This window comes from Onychomys torridus, chromosome 19, assembly GCF_903995425.1.
Source record: "Onychomys torridus chromosome 19, mOncTor1.1, whole genome shotgun sequence".
In the NCBI taxonomy this organism is placed as follows: Eukaryota; Metazoa; Chordata; class Mammalia; order Rodentia; family Cricetidae; genus Onychomys; species Onychomys torridus.
This window is the reverse complement of record NC_050461.1, coordinates 10807469-10833934: the sequence shown is the minus strand read 5'-3', so window position 1 is coordinate 10833934 and position 26466 is coordinate 10807469. Positions and strand designations below refer to the sequence as shown.

Genomic DNA, 26466 nt, shown 5'->3' with positions numbered 1-26466 from the left:
GCCTCCAGCGTTTGCCCTGCCAGCACTGCTGACCTGCAGCTGAGTAAGCACAGACACAGGTGCACTCAGGCATGCAGGCATGGGGCGGGAGTTCTGCTAGATGTGAGAAACACATCTTTCATGTCACGTGTACATACATATGTATACACACAACCCTGCAGGTCTTTGTTTGGGTTTTGAAAACAGGGTCGTTTTGTAACTCCAGCTGACCTGGAACTCGCTGTGTAGACCAGGTTGGCCTCAAACTTGCAGTCAACAGCCAGGCCCTGCTTCTCCAATGCTGGGCTTAGAATTAGTTGTCAACTGCCATGCCTAATTGCTTGTTTTTCTTCTGTGGTGCTGAGGATTGCTTCTTTGGCTGGAGAGGTGGGTCAATGGTTAGAGCAAGAACTGTTCTTCCAGAGGAACTGTGTTTAGTACTAGTACCCATCCATATCCAGCAGCTCACAAACACAGCTCTAGGGGAGCTGACATTCTCTTCTGGCCTCCACAGACACCCACACTCATGTGCAGACTCACACACATCCAAGTCATAATTTTAAAAAATATAAACAAATAAATAAATAAATAGATAGATAAATAAATAAATAATAAATAAATAAATAAATAAAAGGTGGTGGCACACCCCAAGGCAAGTGAACCTCAAAACAAGTAAATCCTTTTGAAGACAGTGGGGATGGGGTGGACACTACACCTCCTTCATAAGGACTGACTTAAGAACCTAAAGCTGCTGTTCTTGGAGACAGGTGAACAGCACTAGGAAGCAGCAGCATCTTCCATTTCCCCAGATGGGGCTGGTCTCCAGGCCAGCTTTACTCTCCCTCTACAAACACCCAGTTCCTCAAGTGCCTTTCACCTGACGTGCCAGCTCCAAGCTCTACCCTTCTCAGATCTACCCCATGAAATTCCTTTGTGGGCGGGAATGTAGCCCTAATACAGCATCCAAAGCCCTGGGTTAGCCAGGCAGTGGTGGCACACACCTTTAATCGCTGCACTCGGGAGGCAGAGGCAGGCGGATCTCTGTGAGTTCCAGGAAAGGCACCAAAGCTACACAGAAAAACCCTGTCTCGAAAAACAACAAAAAGAAAGAAAAAGAAAAAAAGCCCTGGGTTAAAATAATAAGGCAGTGCAGGACTGCATCAGTGATCACATAATCACTTTCAAAGAACTATTTTAAACCATGAATCTAGCTTGTCTTTTGAGATGGAGTCTCACTGTGCAGTCCTAGCTGGTCTCAAATTCAGGCATCTGCCTGCGTCTGCCTCCCTAGCAGTGGAATCAAACCCATGAATAGCCAATCCAATTCAGGTAAACCTTCCAATCAGTAATATTTGTAGAAAAACAGTAAAACGAAGATCAAGTTCCACATGTGTACTGGGATACAGCACACACTCCCAGGGATTCACACTGAAGTAGTGTGCATACAGCTCGAGTCACTTCTGCTTTCCAGAGCTTTTAATTTAGTATCATGTGAGAGACAGGGGCCATCTGCCAGAGCTGGTAAGCTCTTGGGTCTAAATCCACAACCTGTTACTTACTAGAACTTATACCTGTCTTCCCTACCCTCCACTCTCTCAACAGTATGTGGTGCCTTTCCCTGCTTCGGTAATGTATGGCTTTCTTCAACCCCCCACTCTAATAAGGACCAGGTCAACCAGGAAGAGTGGACCCCTGTGGCACCATGCTGTCTCTGAGGACAAAGCAGTCACTGATTGGCATCTTCTACAAGGCAGTCACTTCCTAAGAATACACCATACTACACCCAGCAGGATTTCCAGTCCCTAACACACGCAGTCTCCTTTGTTGGGGACAGCCTGATCACTCATCAATGTGGTAAGCCCTCTCTTGGGAAAATCCCTCCCCCACTTAAGCTCTGCCCATGCACTCAGACTTCTCCATCACTCAAGTTACTGTATCCAGTACCACCTGGGCCACACAACTCACACAAAATCAAAGAGAAGAATTTAGGGAGGACTATCACACTAGGCAAAGATACACTAGGACCCAACGGCACAGGTCAAAAAGCCTGTTTTAAACTTGCAGTGTGTTATTGTTCGTAAGTAATAACTGGGCCAGCGGGATGGCTCAGTGGATAAAGGCACTTACCTACTGTAGAGTGACTGAGTTCAAGCCCCACGGGGGACTCCACGGTTGTCTTCTGACCACAACCACACTGTGACACACATTTGAGGACACACACACATCAATTAAAAAAAAAAAATGGAAAAGTTGGGATGAATATGATCCAAACACATACAAATTTCAAATTCTTTAAAAATTTAATAAGTTATGTTACAGAAATATACAATATGGTGGGTACAGTGGTACAAGCCTATAACTGCAGTAATTTGGGAAGCTGAGGCTAGCCTGGGCTACAGTGTGAGATCCTGTCACACCCCCACCCCTTCAAAAACCTCCAAAAAAACCAACCAATTCCTACGAAAAAACTGAAGAGACTCAAACTGAACGATCTCTTTAGTAAAGCCCCACAGACGCCGTCCTGCCAGTTACACTAGTGTCTCCTCATTCTCTTTGGTTTCTTCCTCTGGACCTCTGTGTCCGTCTCCGCAGGTCGTTTTTTCAGCCCCTTCATCTTCCTGGTCTGTAGTTTGCTTAGGTCTTGCTTCTGCATATGAATCCTTCCAAAAGTTGTACCAAAAGTATCCTGAGAGACATTCTTTCTCTTCTTTGGCTATAAAATAAGAGAAAAAAAAGTGTGTGGGTGTGTATATATATATATATATATATATATATGTAACTTTTTAGTGGCCTTTTACTATATATATATAAAACTGGTGGAAATCTATCACACCACTTTTAGTAACACTTCCCACTGTGAAGATTCTCAATGACACAGCTTTACACACCTTTCTTCTCGAGGGATCATAGGACTTCTTTAAAATGTGCATTCTCATTCACAGCCAGCCCCTAGCCCCTCCCCCATGTCCTACAATGCTGCCATCTGGTAAAATGTCAGGTCATCTGGGAAGAATCAAGACACACTCACTGACATTGTCACTTATCTAAACAGTTTTTCGGGCTTAGCCTCAGAAGACTGAGTTCGGTTCAATCTCCGGTAGCACTCCAGAGTCAGGACGTCTACTTGGTGTTCACATTTCTCTCATTATTATTTATGTGTATGTGTGTGCCGGAGCCCGTGGAGGCCACAAGAGGAAGTTACTCACAGGTGATGTGAGCACTGATGTGATGGGTGCTGGGACTCAAAGCCTGGTCCTCTGCAATAGCAGCGAGGGCTCTCAAACCACTAGGCCATCTTTCTAGCACGTCTAGTTGTTTGTGAAACTATCTAGAAGTCAAAACAAAGCTGGGCCTGGTAGTGCATGCTTGTAATCCTGCACTTGAGAGTCTGAGACAGAAGAATCCTGAGTTCAAGGGCACACTAGGCTACAAGTCAACACACATTGAACAAATGTATCGTTCTAGAAATTCATCTGACACAGTCTTCATAATGCCCACTGTTCTGGTCTGCTGAAAACGGCAGTCAGCCAAACCAGATTCCTGGCTCCCGCAACTCTTCATGTCCTTTTCCCCTTCTTCTGGCTCTTTCATGGCCACAAATCCTTCCTGGCAAAGGTGGATACGGAAATCAACACAGCACCACCTCACAGGTTATGTACCTTGAGAGCTTTGGGCACTTTCATGGACAGTTTATAAAGGTCATCTGATGCTAAGTGTGTCCTCCTCAGAACCAGGTCCATCGACGGTCCCATCTCTTCCAGTTCAATCCGTGGGGTTCTGCAACCAGATTTCTTCAACAGCAGCCTTAGGAATAGGGGGAATGCTTAGTTTATTTTTTAAAGTCCTCCTCTGAAATACCTTTTTTGAAAGGGTTTTGTAGTTTCAAATAGTGACAGTTATAATGGCAAAGACCAGGCCTCTTCTTAGACACTTTAGGCATTCATACCAAGTGCATCTTTTGGTTAGTTTTTAAAAATCAGAAATGAAGTGGCACAATAATGCTGGGAAATGACAAGTATAAAAATTATTTTCAAATAATTCAGTGGTAGAGCACATGAATGTTTGCACAAGACCCTAAGTCAGACACCTAGCACCAAAATAATAATTGTAACTGGATTTTTGAAACACCATGTTTGGTGGGGCTTAGTGGTGCAAATCCCAGCCCTTGGGAGGCAAAAGCAGGTGGGTCTCTGATTTCTAGGCCAGCCTGGTCTACATAGTGAGTTCCAGGACAGCCAGGGCTACATAGTGAGACCCTGTCTCAGAAAAAGAAAAAGAAAAAAAAAAAAAAGAAAGAAAGAAAGAAATGGTATGTTGAAAGGATTAACAAATTCCTATCTCTAACATTATATGAGTTAAGTCAAACCTATTCAAAATCAACTCTTCCCTACAGCACATTAATGACTTCTGTATCATGTATTAAATCTACAAATCCTAATAAAACAAAATTACAACTTCTTCAACATTCTATGTCCAAATAACTCCAGAACTAGAAGTATCTGGGGAACAGGAGAGAAAGGAAGAGTGACGCTCACCTACAGCAATAAATTACTGCAGATGTAACCAGAAAGGCATCACACAGGTCATATTAATATAATTTCACATTCTAGCTGGGCATGGTAGCCACTGTCTGTGATCACAACGGTCAGGAGGCAGAGGCAAGGAAGATCACAATGTGAGGCCAGCCTGGGCTACCTACTGAGTACTAGAGTACAATGGCAGACCACACTGCCTGCCTATGTCAAAAACAACCCAAACATTTGCTAATTCATGTGCAGAGTTGCCTTCATTCAAAAGTACATCATCACTAAGGAGCACAGGTGTGAGGCAGCAAGGACCCAGCAGCACAGCCACAAGACATCCTCTAACTTCAGGACTTGAAATGGAAGCCAGAGGTCAGAAATGTAAAGCCAGATGGGCTATGCAAAAAGTTCAAAGCTAGCCCGGTCTACAAGAAACTTTGTTCCCAAAATGAAAAATGAAGTTTATACCAGGGGTTCTAATTTTAAAATCAAAACACTGTACTATGAATGACTGCCAGGCTAAATCTAAAAGTGGCTTCAGCAATGTGGTAGATTGACCTGCCTCTGCCTTCCAAATGCTGAACTAAAGGTGTGCTGCCACGATGTACAGTGTACCCTTGCTCTTAAGTACGATGCATATGTGTGTGCAAGAGCATATGCGTGTGCACATGGAGGAGGCCAGAGGACAACCAACCCTCTTCTGTCATCACAGTGGAGTGAGAAGAACAGAGTGACAGGGGCCATGAGGAAAGCAGCTGCTAAGGAGGACTGATTCCACCCAGCATGTCCCTCAATAAACCTTTGTACTGCTGGGGCACAGAAGGACTGATGGACAAGAAGAGGTAAATACCTAAGTTTCATCTGGACATTCGGTTTTTTAAAGGAGTAAAAGGGATGCTAACCTAACCCTGAGTAATTGTAGCATGTTGGTATCTCATCAGTGAAAAAGGAATCTGGCTGCGAGTGATGGTCCTGGCCTGTAATGCCGACACGTAAGAAGTCGAGGCAGGAGGACTCCAAGTCTGAGGCCCACTGGGTTGCACAAGGCTAGCCTGAAGCTACGTCAAGAGATAATGTTTAAAAACTCAAACCAAACAACAAAACAACCTGTTGCTGGGATCTCCACTCAAATGATATGGTGCTGGGGTTATGGTGGAAACCTAGGCTAGAGGGGAAATCAGTGGTCAGTCACTGGTCCTTCCCTGCTTTATGCTGTAGCTTTCAAATCCAGATTTTTGAAAACTGCTTGGGCTGGCTTGACTGTGGCCTGTTCTAAATCCAGTCAAGAACAATAATGAGACAGCACAGGGATATAGGAAGGGGGATTACTAAATACGCCAGGCTCATGATAGATGATCAGGGACCCTGGAAAAGTGGGTTTCTCAGATAGGGTCAGGACACAGCTCCCGCCACTACTATCTGCAAATTTTCCAAATCCACTGGGCAGGAACCAACTTTGAGTTAGAATAAAACGTTACCCCTAAGGATTTTGAAAAACACCTGGAAATGTACTTACTTATAGCTTCGAAAGTAAACCTTCCCGTTCAATGCAGTGAAGTGGAGAACGTATTCTAATCCAGCCAGTCGGACATTTGATACTGTGGGGCCTCTGAAGAAATCTGAAAGCATATGTTCAGTTGTTAAGAGAAAAAACTACAGCCGGAGTGGTGGCACACACCTTCAATCCCAGCACTCCAGAAGCAGAGACAGGTGATCTCTGTGAGTTCCAGACCAGCCTGGACTACAGAGCAAGTTCCATGCCAGCCAGGGCTACACAGAGAAACCCTATTGGGTCCTGATATTGCTAGCAATTCATGAAGTCTGCTTACAGGGCAAAGGAATGTATTAGAAAAGGAATTTATTAGAGAACGGGCATGTAGTTCACGGTCATAGGCAGGTGTAACAGTTACCTGCTACCTCACTAGGGGCAGTGCTTCAAGGTCATAGCTAGAACAGCCACTCACTACAAAACCCTGTCTTGAGAACACAGGAAGGAAGGAAGGAAGGAAGCAAGCAAGCAAACATTTTCAAAATTCAGTTACAGGGGCTACAGAGATGGCTCAGCAGCTAAAAACATTGGCTGTTCTTCCAGAGGATCCAGGTTCAGTTCCCAGCAACCACATGGCAGTTCACAACTGTCTGTTTCAGAGGATCTGACACTCACACAAACATACATACATTCAGGCAAAATGCCAACACATATAAAATAAAAATAAGCCAGGCAGTGGTGGTGCACACCTTTAATCCCATCACTCGGGAGGCAGAGTCAGGTAGATCTCTATGAGTTTGAGGCCAACCTGGTCTACAGAGCAAGTTCCAGGACAGGCACCAAAATTACACAGAGAAATCTTGCCTCAAAAAAACCAAACAAGCCGGGCGGTGGTGGCGCATGCCTGTAACTCCAGCACTCAGGAGGCAGAGGCAGGTGGATCTCTGTGAGTTCGAGGCCAGCCTGGTCTACAGAGCTGGTCCAGGACAGGCTCCAAAGCTACAGAGAAACCCTGTCTCGAAAAACCAAAAAAACAAAACAAACAAACAAAAACAACAAATTAAATAAATAAACCATTAAAAAAGAAATTCAGTTATGAAGTGTTTACTCTGTGTGTGTGTATGTGTGTGCACACTCGTGAATGCACACCAAGAGCAGGGATGTGTGGGACATGAGCAAATGATCACTGAGGCCAGAGGTCAGTCTCCAGTGCTGTTCCCAGGAGCAGGATTTCCCTGGAGTAGACCCTGGGAACTAGGCTAGGCCGGCCGGTCAGCAGGCCCCAGAGTGGGCCTGTCTCTCCCTCTGCGGCACTGGGATTATAACGAAACTCAAGCTCGTAACCGGTCACTGCACTGTTCCAAGCCCTACTCCAGTTTGAGACGTGTTAACTGGTAATGTCAGTCTGGCCTCAAACTTCTCACTAGGAGGATGACTGAACTCTCTGGACCTGACTCCACCTCCTGAATGCTGAGTGCATGCACCAAAACACATCGACTTTTTGTTACATCATCTTTATATAGTAGGAACAGCAACATAAAAAAACAGCCATAGAAATTAGGACAGACAGAATCTAAACATTGCTATTATTTACTGGGTCTCCCATGAAGAAATGCAGTCCTGAGGAGGTAAGATGCTCAGTGAGTAGGAGTGCTTGTTACGCAAGCCTGGAGACCCCAGTTCAATCCCCAGGACCCACGTAAATGTGCAAGGAGAGAGTCAATGCCACAAAGTTATCCTTTGACCTCCACACACATGCACACCCACATACACATCATACACACAGTAATAAATGTTGCTTTTCCAAAAAAGCAGCTGTATAGGTTGGGTATACTCCAATGACAGCAGGCTTGCCTGGCATACATAAACAGAGCAGTGGGCTGACGTATTTATACTGAAAACCTAACTCCCAACAACACTTTCTCTGCACTCCTCTCCCACCTCTCTGCTTCTGTCCCGATTTCTTTCCATTCCACACCCTTCCTTATCACTGCATTATGGAGTCTTTCATGCCATCTAGCAGAAGTACAAGATAATGAGAAGTTAGGGTTTATGAAATCTAGTTAGCCTTGGTGTGAGCTATAATATAACATTTATAATTCTGTGTAATCCCAGTACTTAGAAGGCACAGGTAAACCGGGCGGAGGTGGCACACGCCTTTAATCCCAGCACTCAGGAGGCAGAGGCAGGCAGATCTCTCACATTCGAGGCCAGCCTGGTCTACAAAGCAAGTTCCAGGACAGCCAGAGCTAAACAGTAAAACCCTGTCTCAAAAAACAAAAACAAAAACAAACAAAAAAAGGCGGCACAGTAAAAGGACTGCTGCATACTGGTACCAGCCTGGGCTACAAACCCATTTCAAAAGACACAGATGCATGCACACATGAAAAGGAAAAAGAGCCTGGTGGTGGTGCGAACCTTTAATCCCAGCACTCAGGAGGCAGAGGCAGGCAGAGCTCTGAGTTTGAGGCTAGCCTGGTCTACAGAGTGAGTTCCAGGACAGCCAGGGTGGTTACACAGAGAAACCCTGTCTCAAAAAAGAAAAGAAAAAGGCAGACAGACAGAAACAGCAAAACCCTTCTCAAAAATACTCTTGAGGGGTTGGGGATTTAGCTCAGTGGTAGAGCACTTGCTGCAAGGCCCTGGGTTCGATCCTCAGCTCCAGGAAAAAGAAAAGAGAAAAAAATACTCTTGAGTCGGGTGTGGTGGCTCACGCCTACATCTCAGCATTTGGAAGGCTGAGACAGGAGTACTGCTGCCAGTTCAAGGCCAGCCTGGGTTTCAGAGTTTCAGGCTACTCTGAGGTACAGGGTGAGATGATGTAAGAGTGCGAACCACACTCAGTGGATGAAGGCGCTTGCCGAACAAGCCTGGAGACGGGTTCAGTCCCTAGAGCCTTCCCATGTGCACTGTGGCATGCACACACACAAATAAATCTCAAGGTCTGAGGGTAGTGTGGGGTGGAACATCTGCCTAGCAGTCATAAGGCTCTGGGGTTCAATACTCAGCACAACAAAAAATAATAATAACAATAGTCATTATTAATAACTGAGAAGTTCTAAAAATTATAATCCCAGTAGTACAAGTATAAAAATAATCACAAGGAAATATGAAAGCCTTTTGTGTCTCAACATGTCTATCACAAATATCCTTTGATAAACTCAGATTTCTAAACTCAAGTATACAATTTATATGCCACCACCTCTTCACAAGTGACCCAGGGCAAAGGATACAGAAAGTTTTAAAAATATCCCCTCACCCAAAATAATACAGGCTAGGGCCACTGCTGACGGTTGCCCACCACAACTAGATAAAACATCCCTGCCAAAGATACCAGAAGCTCTGGTTGCAGGACACATAGAAATCACGGTGTGACTAAGCTGAAAGCTTTCTTGCTTTGCATGTCTCTGAGGAGAACTGACATCAGTGGCCTGAACTCAGCTGTGGTCCTTGCACGCTACACCCGACTCACCAAGCACGCTTCTCACTCACTGGGGCAACAGTGGCAGGACTGTCAGGAGTGTAACCAGCTTGTTTCTTACTAGATTTGAGGTCCCCTCTGCAGGAGAAAATTCTCCTCTGCTACTGTAAACCCAGTCAAGAGCCTGTGGCGGGGGAGGTCACATGCCCTAGTGGAGATGCGCCTGCTGATGCTTAGCTAAATGGACATGATATTACTGTCAACCTGCCTTCCAAATACTCGCATGCCCACACATCAGTGTTGCTCTCCGTTTGTAGAGAAGCATCTTTTTGCAGAGAGCAGCAGTTGCTGCAGACTCATTAATGTAAAATTGTTGGATGCTCAGCTTTAAATGGGGCATCCGAGGCCCAGGGAGGTAAAGAGGTGGGCAGAAAGACAGACAGAGCTGGGATGGGAGGAGTGCTGTGGAACTCTGCCCTCTAGGCAGGACACCACTGCTGCTGCTGCACATCTGCACTGCCATCAGCTGTGACTCCTGCATCAGGTGCCACCCCTGGGCAGGTGGTTTGCGGTTGGAAAAAAAGCAGGCTGAGCAAGCTGTGGGGAGCAAGCCAGCAAGAGGCATTCCTCCATGGCTGCTTCTGCTTCAGTTCCTGCCTTGCCTTCCCTCAATGGACTGCGACACAGAATGTGTAAGCCAAATAACCCCTTCCCTCCCCAAGTTGCTTCTGGTTGGTGTTTTATCACAGCAATAGAAACATAACTAGAGGGCTGGAGAGATGGCTCAGAGGTTAAGAGCACTGACTGCTGCTCATCCAGAGGTTCTGAGTTCAATTCCCAGCAACCACATGGTGGCTCACAGCCATCTGTAATGAGATCTGGTGCCCTCTTCTGGTGTGCAGGCAAACATGCTGTATACATAATAAATAAATAAATCTTTAAAAAAAGAAAAAGAAAAAGAAACATAACTAGGACATGGGGAGGCACTAGTGAGGTCCCAAACCACCTTAAAGAACTACAGGCAGTGAACTGTTGCTGGGTGTAGCTACAGCCACTGGTAACTGCCTGGGGCCCTGGAAACCTCCCACCACCACTACCTAGGCTATGAATGAAACCCTTGTTCAGCTCAGTGGGACATGAGAAAAGATCTGAGAACCGCACAGTCTGGTGAGGGAAGAATGTGAACGAGTTTAATCTTACAGAAAAGGTAGGTCTCAAAAGCACCTGTAATTGTCAATGAGTTCCAATAATACTTACCAATAAGAAGATTTTTTAATCTTCTATAGTCTTCTGTTACATCAAAATCATCACCAGCAAATATCAACATGGGCTTTGTTCCCTCGGGGCACTTACTAGTCTATGAGATTAAAAACAAACAAAAAAGCACCATAATTATACAATTTCCAAAATCTAAAGGATTTATATGACAATTTTTAAGATAGCCAATACGTGTTAAAATAATCTCAACATTTTCACACATACTACCTCACTTATTATTGTTACATCCACAAGTGAGGATCAAGAAAATCACTGGCTGGGCAGTGGTGGCACACACCTGTAATCCCAGCACTTGGGAGGCAGAGCCAGGCAGATCTCTGTGAGTTCGAGGCCAGCCTGAGCTATAGAGTGAGTTCCAGGAAAGGCACAAAGCCACACAGAGAAACCCTGTCTCGAAAAACCAAAAAAAAAAAAAAAGAAAGAAAGAAAGAAAGAAAAGAAAATCACTGATTTGATACATCGCAAACATCACATAAATGGTAAGACATGTCTTGAACCCACAGATCCAATTATGAGGTCACTGTTTGACTCTGAACCTGAGGAGCTGGAGTTACTGACTACACAGGGAACTGTCAAAAGCCCTTTTTCAAAGCCACAGGAGAAGGATATTTAGGTTAATTATTCCACTAAACCTTCAAGGTCTGTCCCTTTTTAGAGGAGAGCTAAAATAATGAGCAATATGTCCATCACCACAATTTAACCATACACGAGTCTAAGTTCCATGAGCTCTGCTGGACCCAGTGGAGCATGCCTGCAGTCCCAGCACTCCCGGAACATGGAAGCAGGCAGATCAGAAGCTCAAGCTCAACCTTGGTTACTCAGCAAGTCTGAGGCCAGCCGGAGTGATTTAAAACCTACATCAAAGCAACACACAAAACCCACTAAGGTATATAACCCTCATTACAAACAATATTCTCTCTAAACTCTGAAACTCTAACCTTGGTTTTTATCTACCACATACATGACTCTAAGGTTAAACAATTAAATTTGGGTTTCAATCACCAAATCTAAATGGAAAACTGGGCTTGGTGTGGTGATAAATGTAAGTACACTTCAAAAACTCTGGTTTGGTGCCCCAGGTTTTGGCACCAAATATAAGTAAACAAACTGCAAAACTCTGGGTTTGGTGTCCCAGGTTTCGGCACCAAAATGTTAGTAAATTGATGGCTGAAACTGCAAGGAGACAGTTCAGCCCTGGAGGGCGAGGTAGCCCGGACACCTCGAGCTCCTCAGAACAAGAGCTCTGCCCTGAAGGTGTCCTGGACACCTGGAGCTGTTTAGCACAGCTGTGATGGCTGGGACTGCAAAGAAACAGCCAACCTTGAAAAGGAAGGTTTCCTGACTTCTCAGGAGAGTCAGGTCTGGAACTGCTTCAGCAAGGAAGGGCATCCTGACTCTTCGGGAAAGTCAGGATATACCTGGTGTGATGGGGGATGGTCTCCCCACTGGACACAGCAATCCTGCTCCTCTCCTGGAGAGCCACAATCTCTGGTGTAGTGTTATCAGCTCTTTCTCGCTCACTCCACTATGGGACGTCCCAGCAAGGTTCTTCTGCTCAGCTCCCCCTTGCTCAGTCCACTATGGGACGTCCCAGCAAGGTTCTTCTGCTCAGCTCCCCCTTGCTCAGTCCACTATGGGACGTCCCAGCAAGGTTCTTCTGCTCAGCTCCCCCTTGCTCAGTCCACTATGGGACATCCCAGTTAGGCTCCTCTGTTCAGCTCCCCCTTGCTCAGTCCACTATGGGACATCCCAGCAAGGCTCTTCTGTTCAGCTCCCCCTTGCTCAGTCCACTACGGGACGTCCCAGCAAGGTTGTTCTGCGCACCAGTGAATGAGGGTCTTCACCCAATACTCTTTTGAGAAAGAGGTTTATTTAGGAAGGAGGAGTCCAGGAGAGTAGCTGCCTCTACTAGAGTGAAGAGACCAGCTCACAACTGACCTGGCAGGGTGGTTTAGATAGGATGTCTAGGGGGCGGAGTCAACTGTGATTGGTTAGTTTATTTTCTGCCCAGGGATTGGCCAGTTTTGTGAGCAAAGGGCAGAGATGGCCCTGATTTCAGTGCCAAACTGTGTTTCTTTCGCTGGCCTTTCTTGGCTTTTTGACACTACCTCTAAGGCCAGGGCACATTTCTTTCACTGACTCTGATTCTAGGGGCCAAGAGTATTATTTTGGTACTAGTTTCAGAGTCAGGGCATATTTCCTGGGTCTTGGGTTTGGGGATAAAGTGTTCATTTCTCTGGCTCAGGTCCTAAATACAGGCTGTGTTTCTTTCCCTGGTCCTGGGCCCTAGGGCCAGGATTCTACTGTCCTGCTCTGTGACTGGTTGGTTTCACAAGTCAGTTGGACAAAGGCAGAGATGGCTCTGATCTGAGCTAAACTGTGTTTCTCTCACTGGCTTTATCTCAGCCATCCTTCCCTAATTCTGGGCTCCAGGGTCAGCGTGGGTTTCTCTAGCCAGCCCCTTTTCTCTACAATGAATGCCTTGAATCCCAGGCCAATCTCTGAGTTCAAGACCAACCTAGTCTACATAGGGAGTTCCAGACAGCCAAAGCCCATAGTGAGCCATCTAAAAAACAGAATGACAAAGACACCACCAGCCAGGGGACACTGCCTTGATCTCACACCTCTAAGATCCAAATAAAATCATGTATTGATGGGACAATCTGAATTGAGACACTCCCTGACTCCTCAGGCTGCTTTGGCCACACCTTACTACTTCCTGTTTCATAATCCCATTCAAACAAAGCAAGTACACTGCAGGTTCCTGAAGAGGGGTTATGCTAGCAATTCTAAGTTATTCTAATAGCTAAGAGACAAAACAAAACAGTGGTAGCCAGAGCTTTCTGGCTGTAGAACATCACTCAACTGGAAAACTCGGAGTGTCTATAAATGTTGTTATCACTTAGGATAAGACAGAATTTATGGGGTTGGGGATTTAGCTCAGTGGTAAAGCGCTTGCCTAGCAAGTGCAAGGCCCTGGGTTCAGTCCTCAGCTCTGGGGAAAAAAAAAAAAACAAGACAGCATTTACACCACAGGCCTAACCAGGAACTGGTCATTGCTCTCTGAAGTTTAGCTTCTATAAGATCCACAAGTACTATATGTTATAAACATATTCTTCTTTTGTTGTTGGTTTTATGGGATTTTTGCTTGTTTGTTTTTGTTTTTGAGACAGGGTTTCTCCCTGGAACTCATTGAGATCTGCCTGCCTCTGCCCCCTGAGTGCCAGGACTAAAGGCGTGCGCCACCACCTCCTGGCCTACATTCCTCTTTTTAAAATGAAGGTAAAATTATATTCTGCATGAAGTGCTTTTTCTATAAAATTCTACCAGTACTTCTTTACCACAAGACGCCAGTATTAGCCATAAACATTATTAAAATGCTATTTAGTTTTATGATCAGTAACTTACCTTAATATCTTTTAGAGACACAAATTTCTCAATACCTAGTTCAATCATATCCAGCACATGGTAGTCATACATACGACCTACAAGGAAATGCATTTTTAAGCACATAGATTTCCCAAATAGCCACCTTATGTTACCTATATGCTCCAAATGATCTGTCTTCTCTGCCTCTCCAAACTCATACTCCCTTCTTAAACTCGGACATCTACTTAGTTGTGTGGTTAGGCTATTAGTCATGGAAAAACTCTACATTCTCATGCTGAGCCCAACTCCTTTACTTTATGGAATGAATGGGGAGCTGGGTGTGGCGGTGAGCACCTACAATTCCAGCACTGGGGAGACAAGAGGACAGAGCTCAAGACCAACCTGGGCTATATAGCATGTCCCAGGCCATCTTAGGGATAAATAGAAAGACTACTAAAAAATAATTAAATAAATTAAAAAGAGGTGCAGCTCAGCAATACCAGGAATATTCAGCATACATCAGGATTGGGAAAAAACAAGATACATAAAAACTACAGATGGTAATGCCTATGTCTGAGCATGTTAGATAGAAACTCTACATATCAGGGCTGGAGAGATGGCTCAGTAAGTAACAGCACTTCCTGCACTTCCGGAGGACCTGAGTGGTTTCCAGCACCCATGTCATAACTGTCCATAACTCCATGCGGTTTACAAACATACACATAAAATAAGTAAATAGATAAACAGAGCACCAGGAACCCACACTTCCTGATTAAAGGCCAGAACTGCTCTCCAAAGATGTTAGCGATAATGTTCTAAGATTACTAACCGAGAACTAGTTCACATTCTTTCTCACTTCCCTGGGCTGGAGGACAAATATTGATGTCACTGGTGGATAGGAAGTTTCTGTGGTGATGCTGGGATCCCAAACCTAGCCTTCAAAAACCTGGGCAAGGGCTCTACTAGAGGTAGATTCCAGTCCAAAAAATTTTACCCAGTGTAACAAGGTTACACTGACATCAGCTAACTGAGTCACGGAGCTGACTCTATGGGTAAAACCATTAAAGAGTTGTGGCACATGCCATTAATCTCTGTGAGTTCTAGGCCAGTCGAACTACATAATGAAACCTTGTCTCAAACAACAACAACAACAAATACGATACTCACCTATAACTAGATTATTCGGCCTCTTCTTATTATGGGAGCCAAACATGAATAAAGAACAGTCTGACTTCTTTGAAAAGAACTCCTATAAAGGAAGCAGGAAAACTCTTAAAGACTCTCAGCCTGCCCTGCTTATGCACTTGGCAGGCTGAGGCAGAAACACTGCTGTGAGTTCCAGCCAGCCAAAGCTACACACAAGAGCCTGTCTTCACACAAACAAACCAATCTTACCTTTAAGCTTATAAAGGACACCAGGGGTTTCTCCACCCACCCTTCTTCCACCAGAAGCTAATGAAGATGTAATAAACTAGATAAGTATATACAGAAGGAGCTGGAGAGACCCTTACCTCAAAAACAGATAGGTAGATAGGTAGGTAGGTAGGTAGATAGAGAGTGAGTAAGTGAGTGAGTGAGTGAGTGAGTGAGTGAGTGAATGAATGAATTCAAGCTGTGAACCTTTTCCTGTCCTACAAATTAACTTTTCTGAGAATTTATCAGAGATAATAAGTCTTGCAAAGCCCCACCAAGGTCATGAAATGTCATTTGATGACATTCTACATAGACGTGCTCGAAAATATTTAAGGTCAGGCTACAGACTTGGCTCATCAGTCCTGGTGGATTCTAGAAGACCTGAATTCAATTCCCAACACTCTCAATCAGACAGTTTACAACTACCTATAACTTCATCTCCAGGGGATCCTCTGTACACACTGGCTCTCTTGTCACAGACCCACACACATATATACATATAATTAAAAATAATAACACTCGGGTTGGGGATTTAGCTCAGTGGTAGAGCATTTGCCAGCAAGCGCAAGGCCGGGGGTTCGATCCTCAGCTCAAACAAAAAATGTATTCATGCCAAGCATGGTGGCACACCCTGTCATTCCACTTAGAAGATGGGAGACAGGACTTCAAGGCCAGCCTTTGCTACTAGACCAGCTAAGAAACACAAGGTACTGTTTCAAAAAAACAGACAAAAGTAAAAAGATTATGCCATCTTCATCCAGTTTATATTGAGGAAGCCCTTTCTCCTTATCTTCCTCTAATTATTTTGTTTTCAATTTCCTTAATATAGAGGAAAGACCAATTGCCTTCCCTCTGTATTTTTTTTTTCGTTTTACATCCAAAGTCATCATAGTTTCCATCAAATTCTCTGTTGTGGGATAATCTTCTTGTACACTATGAAGATGTGCCCCTGCCAAAGAACGTTCTGATTAGTTTAATAAAGAGCTGAATGGCCAATAGCTAGACAGGAGAGGACAGATGGCACTTTTGGGCAGAGATAAGAACTCTGGAGAGAATCTGGGGGAGGGGGAGAATGTAGAATGTAGATTAATATAAACGGGTTAATTTAAATTTTAAGAGCTAGTTGGGAACAAACCTACGCTAAGGCCAAGATTTCATACTTTTTTTTTTAAAGATTTATTTATTATGTATACAATGTGCCTACATGTATGCATGCCTGCACACCAGAAGAAGGTACAAGATCTCATTAGAGATGGCTGTGAGCCACCATGTGGTTGCTGGGAATTGAACTCAGGATTTCTGAGAGAGCAACCAGTGCTTTTAACCTCTGAGCCATCTCTCCAGCCCCAAGCTTTCCTACTTAATAAGAAGTCTCTATGTCATTATTTGAGAGCTGGCAGTCCAAAGAAAGTCCAACTTCCCTTCTGTTCCAAGATGGTTGGGGAAGTAGCAGAGTTAGAAGACTCCTTGCCTGGCATGGACAAAGCCCTTGGCCCTATCCTCAGCACTGCAGACAGTGGTGGTCCATGCCTGTAATCCTACGACTGGGGTGGAGACACGAGGGTCAGAGTTCAAAGTCATCCTTGGCTACAGAGTTCAAACCACCCTGAAACACATGGGGTCCTGACTCAAAAGCCAAAACCCAGGCTGGGCATGGCGGGACTGCCCCTTTAATTCCAGCACTCAGAGACAAAGGCAGGTGGAGTTTGAAGCCAGCTTGGTCTACATAGTTCCAGGACAGTCAGAGAGAGCTATATAACAGAGAGACTCTGTCTCAAAGACAAGAGTATCTTATGACAGAAATAACAACAGCAGCTCTGTCTTTTAGATTCTCGGGTGGGAGAGATGGCTTAGTGGGTAGAGATGCTTGGTATGAAGCCTGGTAACCTGAGTGTTAAGTCCCAGAACCCACAGGTGGAAGGCTAGAAACACACACACACACACACACACACACACATTCATTACACTTTTTTTTTCCGGGACAAGGTTTCTCTGTGCAGTTTTGGTGCCTGTCCTGGATCTCACTCTGTAGACCAGGCTGGCCTCGAACTCACAGAGATCCACCTGACTCTGCCTCCCGAGTGCTGGGATTAAAGGCGTGTGCTACCACCTCTGGCTCATTACACTTTTTTTTTTAAAAAAGAATAGTCAGCCAGGTGGTGGTGGCACATGCCTGTAATCCCAGCACTCGGGAGGCAGAGGCAGGCGGCTCTCTGTGAGTTCGAGGCCAGCCTGGTCTACAAAGCGAGTTCCAGGACAGGCTCCAAAGCTACAGAGAGAAACCCTGTCCCCTGTGGGGGGGGGGGGGGGGGGGAATAGTCTTATTTCTCAGTCTGACTATCAACTGTCATACACAGAATTTCTAATTTAAGAAGGAAAAGATAAGGCATTAGGAGTGCGGCATGAACTTGTATGGAGTCATTTCTGCACAGCTCTGCTGTTATCTGAGTGCTGAGCATGGAACCCAGGGCCCCGGGATGCTAGGCAAGCATGAACCAGCACCATCTCCACTCCCTCCCTCAGCCACACGCCCAGCCCAGTCCTGCCCACAAGAGCTCTCTTAAAGAAAAAAGGTTCTTGTACTTACCAGTGACGTCTGATCCTCAAATGGTCTTGTAATATTTTTCCTAAGAATATTAAAGAGTGATCCAGTTTTAATGTTAATAAGTACATTCAGTTAAATGACACAGTGAATAATGGTAATTATATATTCAAATGATTAAAAGAACAGGACACAGAGGGACACACCTTTAATCTCACCATTTGGGAAGCACAAGTAGGTAGATATTGCTGAGTTCCAGACAAGCAGACCTTGTCCCAGAACACGCCACCCAAAAACGAGGGTGGGGAGGCCTGGAAAGATGGCTCAGTGGTTAAGAACACTGGCTACTCTTTCAGAGAACCCAGCTGGGTTCAATTCTCAGCACCCACCTGATAGCTCACAAGCATCTGTAACTCCATTCCCAGGGCCTCCAGGGGCAACTGGCATACACATGGTGCAGATGCTCAAGCGTGTGCGCGTGCGTGCAGACAAAACACCCCAAACATAAAATCAACGACAAAACACGACCAATCACATTTAATCCCAGCACTCAGGAGGCAGAAGTAGGTAGATCTCTGTGAGTTCGAGGCCGGCCTTGTCTACAAAGCAAGTTCCAAGACAACCAGAGCTACATAGAGAAATCCTGTCTCAAAACCAAAATAAAACAACAAGATTATTCTAAGTATTGGGCTGGAACAATGGCTCAGAGGTTAAGGGCTTATTGTTCTGATAGAGGATACAAGTTCAGTCCTAGAATCCACATCAGGCAGCTCACCTCAGCTCTGTGGGATCTGCTGCTTTCTAGCCTGGGCAGATCTTCATATGCACATGGGCAAACAGCTGTACGTACACACACACACACACACACACACACACACACACACACACACACACACACAAAATGATTCTAAGAGGGAGGGAACTTGAGAGATGGCTCAGAGGTTGGGAGCACTGGCTGCTCTTCCAGAGGACCAAGGTTCAATTCCCAGCACCCGTATGGCAGCTCACAACTGTCTATAACTCCAGTTCTGGGGATCTGACACCTTCACACCAATGCACATAAAATAAAGTTAAATAAATTACATAAAATGTATGGCTGGGCGGTGGTGGCGCACGCCTTTAATCCCAGCACTCAGGAGACAGAGGCAGGCGGATCTCTGTGAGTTTGAGGCCAGCTTGGTCTCCAAAACAAGTTCCAGGACAGGTTCAAAGCTACACAGAGAAGCCCTGTCTCGAAAAACAAAACAAAACAAAAGGTATGTACATATTACAGTTATGCAAGAATATTCTGAGCCTGGCACAGTGACACACGCCTTTAATTCAAACACTTAGGAGGCCGATCTCTGTGAGTTTGAGGGCAACCTGATCGAGTTCCAGGACAGCCAAGGCTGTTATACAGAGAAATCCTATCTCAAAAAACTTAAAAAAACAAACAAACAAAACCATTCAGTGCAAATACTAACACTTTTTCCTTCAAAATCTTCCATAAAGCAATTATTACTTTTACAACTAAATAAAGTAAGTAGTAATAAAAATAAACCAACTTACTTTTTATATAGAACTCCATATGGTTTCTTCAGTGCATACTGTAAAACACAATTTTAACAGAACATTCAAAAAGCAGAGTCGTGGCAATCTTCCTGCTCAGTCATTCAAACACTGGGATTATGTCCATGAAACCAGCTGTTTTCAACCGAGTGTCGAGGGCAGGGTCTCACTATGTAGCCTGGGCTGCCTTGACTGGTTCTGGGCATGTGGCACCATGCTCAGTGAAACATTTGATGATTCTCAGCCAAGAGATTCCCTGTCTTAGTGTAATGAACAGTCACCTTTTTCTGACGACAAGAATGACCATCATGTAATACTCTGTAATACTGTACTTCTCTTAGAACTTAAATGTGGCCGGGCGGTGGTGGCGCACGCCTCTAATCCCAGCACTCAGGAGGCAGAGGCAGGCAGATCTCTGTGAGTTCGAGGCCAGCGTGGACTACAGAGTGAGTTCCAGGACAGGCTCCAAAGCTACACAAGGAAAAAACTAAAACTTAAATGTGTGGGGTCACTTAGAAGAGGCTGTTTCCTCCCAATACCACAACATTCAGATAAACATTTCAGAAAAAGATGAGCAAGCCAGGCCAGACATGGCAGCTCACATCTGTAATCCCAGGGCTCAGAAGGTGAAGGAAGACAAAGGATTGAGAGTTCAAAGGCAAAGGATGTGGCTCAGGGGGTATAATGTTGCCAGCAAGCCTGATGACCGGGGTTCAACTCCTATAGCCTATGTGGTTAAAGAAAAGGGAAAAAAATGATAAAAGTCAAAACTCTCCATATAGTCAAGCTAGGCACAGTGGCACATGCTTGCAATTCTAGCTAGCACTTGGAATGCTGAAGCAGGGGATGGCTAGCTTGAAGACAGCCTGGCCTACACAGGAGACACTGTCTCAAAGGGGGAAAAATTCAGTTAGCTGATTTCATTCAAAGACTCTATTAGCTACACACAAGTCTAAATTAAATACCCATGTACCTATTAGATACTGCCATATACAGTGACTGTCATTCATTAATTTATTGAGTACCTACCAGGTCTGGACACTGTCAGGCTTGGTAGCAAGTATCTTTACCCAATGAGCCATCTTGCCAACCCAACAAAGTAATTTTTATCTTAACTACTTAAATTAGATGTCCCCTGAACATTATCACCTTTCCCTCCAAACCTGCCCTACCAGACACATTCTCTAAATTGGTATTTGATTTTTAAATTATGTTATTTTATAAGTATGTGTGTTTGCCTGCATCTATGTACATGTACCTCATGCTCACCTGGTGCCCATGGAGACCCAGAAGAGGGTGTTGGGTCACCTGGAAACGGGAGTTACAGATGATTGTGAGCTACCATGTGGGTGCTAGGACTTGAACCTGTGAACTCTGGAAGATCAGCTAGTGCTCTTAACAGTTGAGCTGTCTTCCCAGCCCTCTAAATTGGTATCACTGCTCACTGGGCAACCGAGACAGAAACCTGGGAAGACAGTCCTCATCGAGGCCAAAATTTGCACCTTCCTACCTATTCTAACTAGCTCTCGACTTCATTCATTCATCATTAATTGATGTGTTCATTTCTCTGTGGAGACCAGACTGCCCTTGAACTCAAAGATCTGCCTGCCTCTGCCTCCAGAGTGCTGGGATTAAAGCCATGTGCCACCGTGCCCAGCTGTTAATTTTGTTCCCACCATCAGACGCTAGATAATCTTTTCCGGCATTTGCTCTCAACCCTCGTTAATAGAAGCAATAATTTGTAGTGACAAGTGTAACTTGGTGGTAGCACTTGCCTAGCTAGCACAAAACCCTGGATTCCATTTCCAGCACCACACTCATCACAAGGCTTATCATATGTCTCACTTAAAAACACAAACAAACGGGGCTGGAGAGATGGCTCACAGGTTAAGAGCACTGGCTGTTCATCCAGAGGTCCTGAGTTCAATTCCCAGCAACCACATGGTGGCTCAAAACCATCTGTAATGAGATCTGGCGCTCTCTTCTGGCATGGAGCTATACATGCAAACAGAGCACTATATATACAATAAATAAATAAATCTTAAAACAAACAAACAAAAAACCCAGTATTAAAAAAAAAAAAAAGATTTCAATGACTCCACAGACTTCAGAATAGTTCCAAATCCATGTTATTACACAACCCCTGCCTCCTTTTCTAGCCTCGTGGAGTCCACTTTCCTTTGGCCATCCCAGTTACTTGTGGCTCACCAAGTGGGTCCTGTTTCTTCTCCTCAGTCTTGGAAGCCCCAAATTTCTTTTCCTGTTTCATTTCCTCCTTCAAAATGAAAGCTTTGTATCATTTCTGGGAAGCCCACCTGTGATCAGATCCCTCCTATGTGATTTTTTTTTTTTAAAACTACATATTATTTCTGGGAAGCCTACCTAGTATGTAGGTCCCCTGCTCTGTGACTTTTTGGTTTTTTGTTAGTCTCATTAACCCACACTGGACTAGACTCTGTGTAGACTGAATTTCTGATCCTCTATTCCCCGCATGTGATTTTTCACTATTTCCCATCCTGTGCTGAGCACACTTCCAGCACAGCACAACTGCACAACACTTACAATGTATGTCTTCTCTGATCTCACTGAAGAATAAATAAGACTGCACTTTATTAATTCTAAGAACCTAGAATAACTAGTACTGTTGAAAGAACATAGTAATAAGCAGTTATTTCAAATTAGTTACTGAACTGGCTATAAACAAGAGGCAGGTGTCCAGGTTCAAGTCCTAACATCAACATCTCTGTGTAGCCCTGGCTGCCCGGAACTGACTCTATAGCCCAGGCTGGCCTTGAACTCAAAAATCTGCCTGCTGGGATTAAAGGCATGTGCCACCATGCATGGCTTTTTTTTTAAAGCAAGTTAACAGGGCTAGAAAGATGACAAGGCATTTCTCTTGCAGAGAGTTCCCACCATATCAGGAGGCTCACAGTTATCTGTAACTCCTGCTACAGGTGATCCAAGGTCTTTGGCCTCCATGGACACCCACACAGATGCATTTGGTTTAAAAATATAGCATTGAATATAGTAAGTCACGATACCTACCACATCTCGGAGTACTTGAGTCACGGTTGCATTTGCGTTCCCCCCTTTAATCAGCATGGCATTCTTAATGTTTTCACTGAGTTTGGGTTCTCTCTTCTCAAGGAATCGCTTAGCCCTTTTTGTTTTAGGCTTTCTGTTCAAAGAAGCACAATTCATAACAATTTACACATTTTCCTCATATGACACATCTAACTACAAGTTGACTGATGACCTAAAAAAAAAAAAAACAACAGACTTACTCACATCTATCAAGTAGGATTCCATCATTAGAAAAGATATTTTATCATTACTGGGGCTGAGGGATTAAAGTAAAGAGCACCTGCTACTCTTGAGGACTAGGTTTGGTTCTTAGCACCCACATGGAAGCTCACAGCTGACTGACTGTAACTCCTGTTCCAAAGGATGTGATGTTCTCTTCTGGCCTCGGGGGCATTGCATGCACACAGTGCACATAAGGCTAGCATTCATATATTCATGTAAGAAATGAAATGACCCACGCAAAGTCATTTTTAGCTTACTATGTTTCTTCATGGTGGCTGATGCCTGGAACCACAGCTCTTTACAAATCAGGCAACTCAGACTAGAGAAGCAATATGCCCAAGGTCTGCTGTGTAGACCAATGCTAAAAAATGAACTAAATGTAAGAACTCACCTACAACTCCCATTACAAAAAAACAGAACAAAACAAAAAAAAACAAAAACAAAAAACCCCACAAAACCATACCTAACATTATTCTGTTTTTATTATACATTTCTGTTTAGAAGAAAGAATTCAACTTTGCCTCCTCTATGGTAAACATGGTACTTTTCTGCCATCTATTAACAAAATGCCTCCTCTCTTAATTAACTATAACCCTCCATCTTCCGGTCTTGGGACAGGTGCGCGGGCGGGGGGGGGGGGGGGGGGGGGGGGCGACCATATACATACACCTTAGTTTCCCACACAGAAGTAAAAAATCCTCCTCCAATGAAATGCCACGTGTAAAACCACGTAGTTGGCATTTACTGGCCGCTCAAGCTGCATTTTTCACTGAATCCAATCAAGGCACGCACTGTGTTTATACAGCAATAATTGCTATACACTCTATAGTCCGTGTCTTTTTTCAGTCTCTCTACCAGTGATCAATGTAAACTGCACCTTACTTGCTTTATTAGTGAGGCACAGTGGTGCACAAAATCTACTGACTAAAAAGAAACTTTCGTTTACATTGCACATTTACTTAAAAAGCAGAAAACTGAGCCGGGCGGGGGTAACACACGCCTTTAATCCTAGCCAGCCTGGTCTACAGAACGAGTTCTAGGACAGCCAGGACTACACAGAGAAACCCTGTCTCGAAAACGTGGCGGGGAGCGGCAGGAAACTGGAGCAACCAATGCAGCAACATTTGGGAACTCAACTATTTCCGAACAAAAGCAACTATCGCTCAGCAATAAGCAGAAGCGTACAGATTTGGACGGAGAAGAAAAATGAAAAGTTTGCACCTGTTAGGGCAAACACTGCTCCCTAGAGTTCTAGGACACAAGAGTATTGACAGCTATTTTACAGGATAAACCGATTCAGGGCGGTTTACGGGTTCACAGTCACTCAACTCTGAGCCCGGGTTGTTCCGTCCACCGCCACTCTCGCACTTCAGAGCCCATCTCGGACGGCTCTGGCCCTCGCTCCACCCACCCCGCAGCTCGCCGCCAGCCTGCAAGGCTTCACCGGCAGACTCGGGCTGGACAATCGGCCAGCTCCTTCCCCAAGTGCGTCCGGAAAGCGCAACCTCGGGACCAGGACCGCGGCAGAGGCAACATCCCAGTCACCGGAGACTCCCGCCCACGCCATCGCGCCCCCCACACACTTACACGACTTTATCCAAGGCGTCCATCGCTACCAGACCTCTAGCAAACAGACGTGCGCCGCGCACTTCCGCAAAGCTGCCGCAGGCGCCGGAAGATGCCGGACCGGAAATGCGAAACATGACTTCCTGAGACGGCCTCGCGGTCCTCGCTGGCGGCCATCTTGGGAGGGCATAGCGTTCTGTTCCCTTGGTAACGGAACGTTGTCTTGGCTGTTTTCTGGAAAGTAAACACTTTAAGTGACTTGGTGTAGAGTCGAGTTTTTTGGGAACCAATTGTTCTTCAGGGAAGTAACCAGAATGCTAGAAAAGCTGGAGGCACGGCACAAAAAATAGTGGCATGAAAAGGACGTCATTGGCTTAACTGCGAGATCAGTTGAGACGGGTAGATTGCCCAGTTGCTTTCTACATAAAAGATATACAGAGAGGCCGGGCTGTGGTGGCGCACTCCTTTAATCCCGGCACTCGGGAGGCAGAGGCAGGCGGATCTCTGTGAGTTCGAGGCCAACCTGGTCTCCAGGAAAGGCACAAAGCTACACAGAGAAACCGTCTCAAAAAAACCAACCCCCCCCCCAAAAATACAGAGAATACTGCTGATTGTGATTACCCCTCAAGTTTTAGTCATGTAATTTGCATATAGTTATATAAAATGCACCTTGTAATGTGTACAATTCAGTGGTTTGGGGTGCATCCACAAAGCGGGTGAGCCCCAGCACAGCCTTGTAAACCAGTAAATCCGCATTGGTGGAGAGTAGGGAAGGACTGAAAGTTCAAGTCCAGCCTAGGCTCCACAGTGAGATGTCTCAAACACACACACACACACATCAAAGAGCTCAACATTGGGTTGCAGGCCTGGCATTTCAGTACTTTGGAAATGAAGGCAAGAGGATCAGGCTATGTAGGGCTCTAGATGCCAGCCTGGTGTACAGGAGACCTGTTTCAAGAAAGAAAAAGGAAAAAAAAAAAAAAGTGCAACCATAACCACTATTAATTTCAATATACGTTTATTACTTCAAAGAGCTCACCTTTTCCATGCACCCAGTGACAAGATTATAGGAGTTTGCCAATATACCTGACCCAATTTACCAGTTTTGTTCTTTTGGATTGTTTGTTTGTTTTTGGTTTGTTTTTGTTTTTGTTTTTGTTTTTTCGAGACAGGGTTTCCCTGTGTAGCTTTGTGCCTTTCCTGGAACTCACTTGGTAGCCCAGGCTGGTCGTGAACTCACAGAGATCCACCTGCCTCTGCCTCTGGAGTGCTGGGATTACAGGCATGCGCCACCACCACCCGGATCTTTTGGTTTTTTTGACACTAGATTTCTCTATGTAGCCTTAGCTGTTCTGGAACTTGCTCTGTAGACCAGGTTGGCCTCAAATCCAGAGATCTACCTGCCTCTGCCTCCCAAGTGCTGGGATTAAGGGGGTAAGCCGCCACTGCCCGGCATCTAATTTACTATATAAAATCTGTGTGTTTGTGTGTTCTGTTGGGGGAAGAGGGGGTGTCTTAGAATGCAGCCAAAGTTGGAGTAGAGCCATTGCCCATGCTGATTCGAAACTTATGATGCTGCCTTTCCCTATGGACAGTCAGCATATCCTCACAAGATTAAAGGCATGTCCTGCCATTCCAGGAAATACATCTTTTGCTTATTGGAACAAATGATGGCAGGAGAGTGGCTTCTAAATAGGTCAAGGATAAGGACTGGCTGGAGCTCTCCAGGTTGTCTCAGTGGTATAGCACTTTATACAACACAAGGCCCTAGGCTCAAACTCCTGCAGTGAATTAAAGAGAAAACACTGGAGCTTTCAACCTCACTTTGACTTACAATCAGGAATGGTAAAGGGACTGGAGTTATGATGTGGCCAGTCACTTAACCAACCATGCTTAATAATGAAACCTCCATAAAAGCTCCAGAGAACAGGACTTTGTGAACTTCTGTCTTGATGCTGGGAGGAAGGCTTTGAAAGGAAATGGAACACCTGATTTTGCTCTATGCAGTCTCTCCATCTGGCTGTTTCCAAAG

The 26466-nt window shown here is 44.9% G+C and overlaps 1 protein-coding gene across 2 annotated transcripts; it reads right to left on the bottom strand.

Moving 5' to 3' along the window:
• Positions 1-2292: 2292 nt before the first annotated feature.
• On the bottom strand, positions 2293-24864 carry Rpf2 (ribosome production factor 2 homolog). Of its 2 annotated transcripts, none has more exons than XM_036168526.1 (10): positions 24456-24864; positions 22608-22740; positions 19563-19600; positions 18060-18099; positions 15227-15308; positions 14099-14175; positions 10670-10769; positions 6019-6121; positions 3639-3783; positions 2293-2692 (listed from the first exon to the last, which is right to left on the bottom strand). In XM_036168526.1, the coding sequence occupies exons 1-10, from the start codon at positions 24569-24571 to the stop codon at positions 2513-2515; spliced, it is 1014 nt and encodes a 337-aa protein (XP_036024419.1). In that variant the 5' UTR covers positions 24572-24864; the 3' UTR covers positions 2293-2512. The 2 variants fall into 2 exon arrangements, with proteins under 2 accessions (XP_036024419.1, XP_036024420.1); XM_036168527.1 differs by having other exon boundaries at positions 22608-22736; positions 24456-24509.
• Between the last annotated feature and the right edge of the window lie 1602 nt (positions 24865-26466).

Coding starts and splice junctions, on each gene's coding strand:
- Rpf2 (XM_036168526.1), bottom strand. CDS start 24,571: ATGTTTCGCATTTCCGGTCCGGCATCTTCCGGCGCCTGCGGCAGCTTT. Junction 10,770..14,098: donor TGTCTCTAAAAGATATTAAG/GTAAGTTACTGA, acceptor TTAATCTCATAG/ACTAGTAAGTGCCCCGAGGG. Junction 3,784..6,018: donor GTTTACTTTCGAAGCTATAA/GTAAGTACATTT, acceptor CCTATTCCTAAG/GCTGCTGTTGAAGAAATCTG.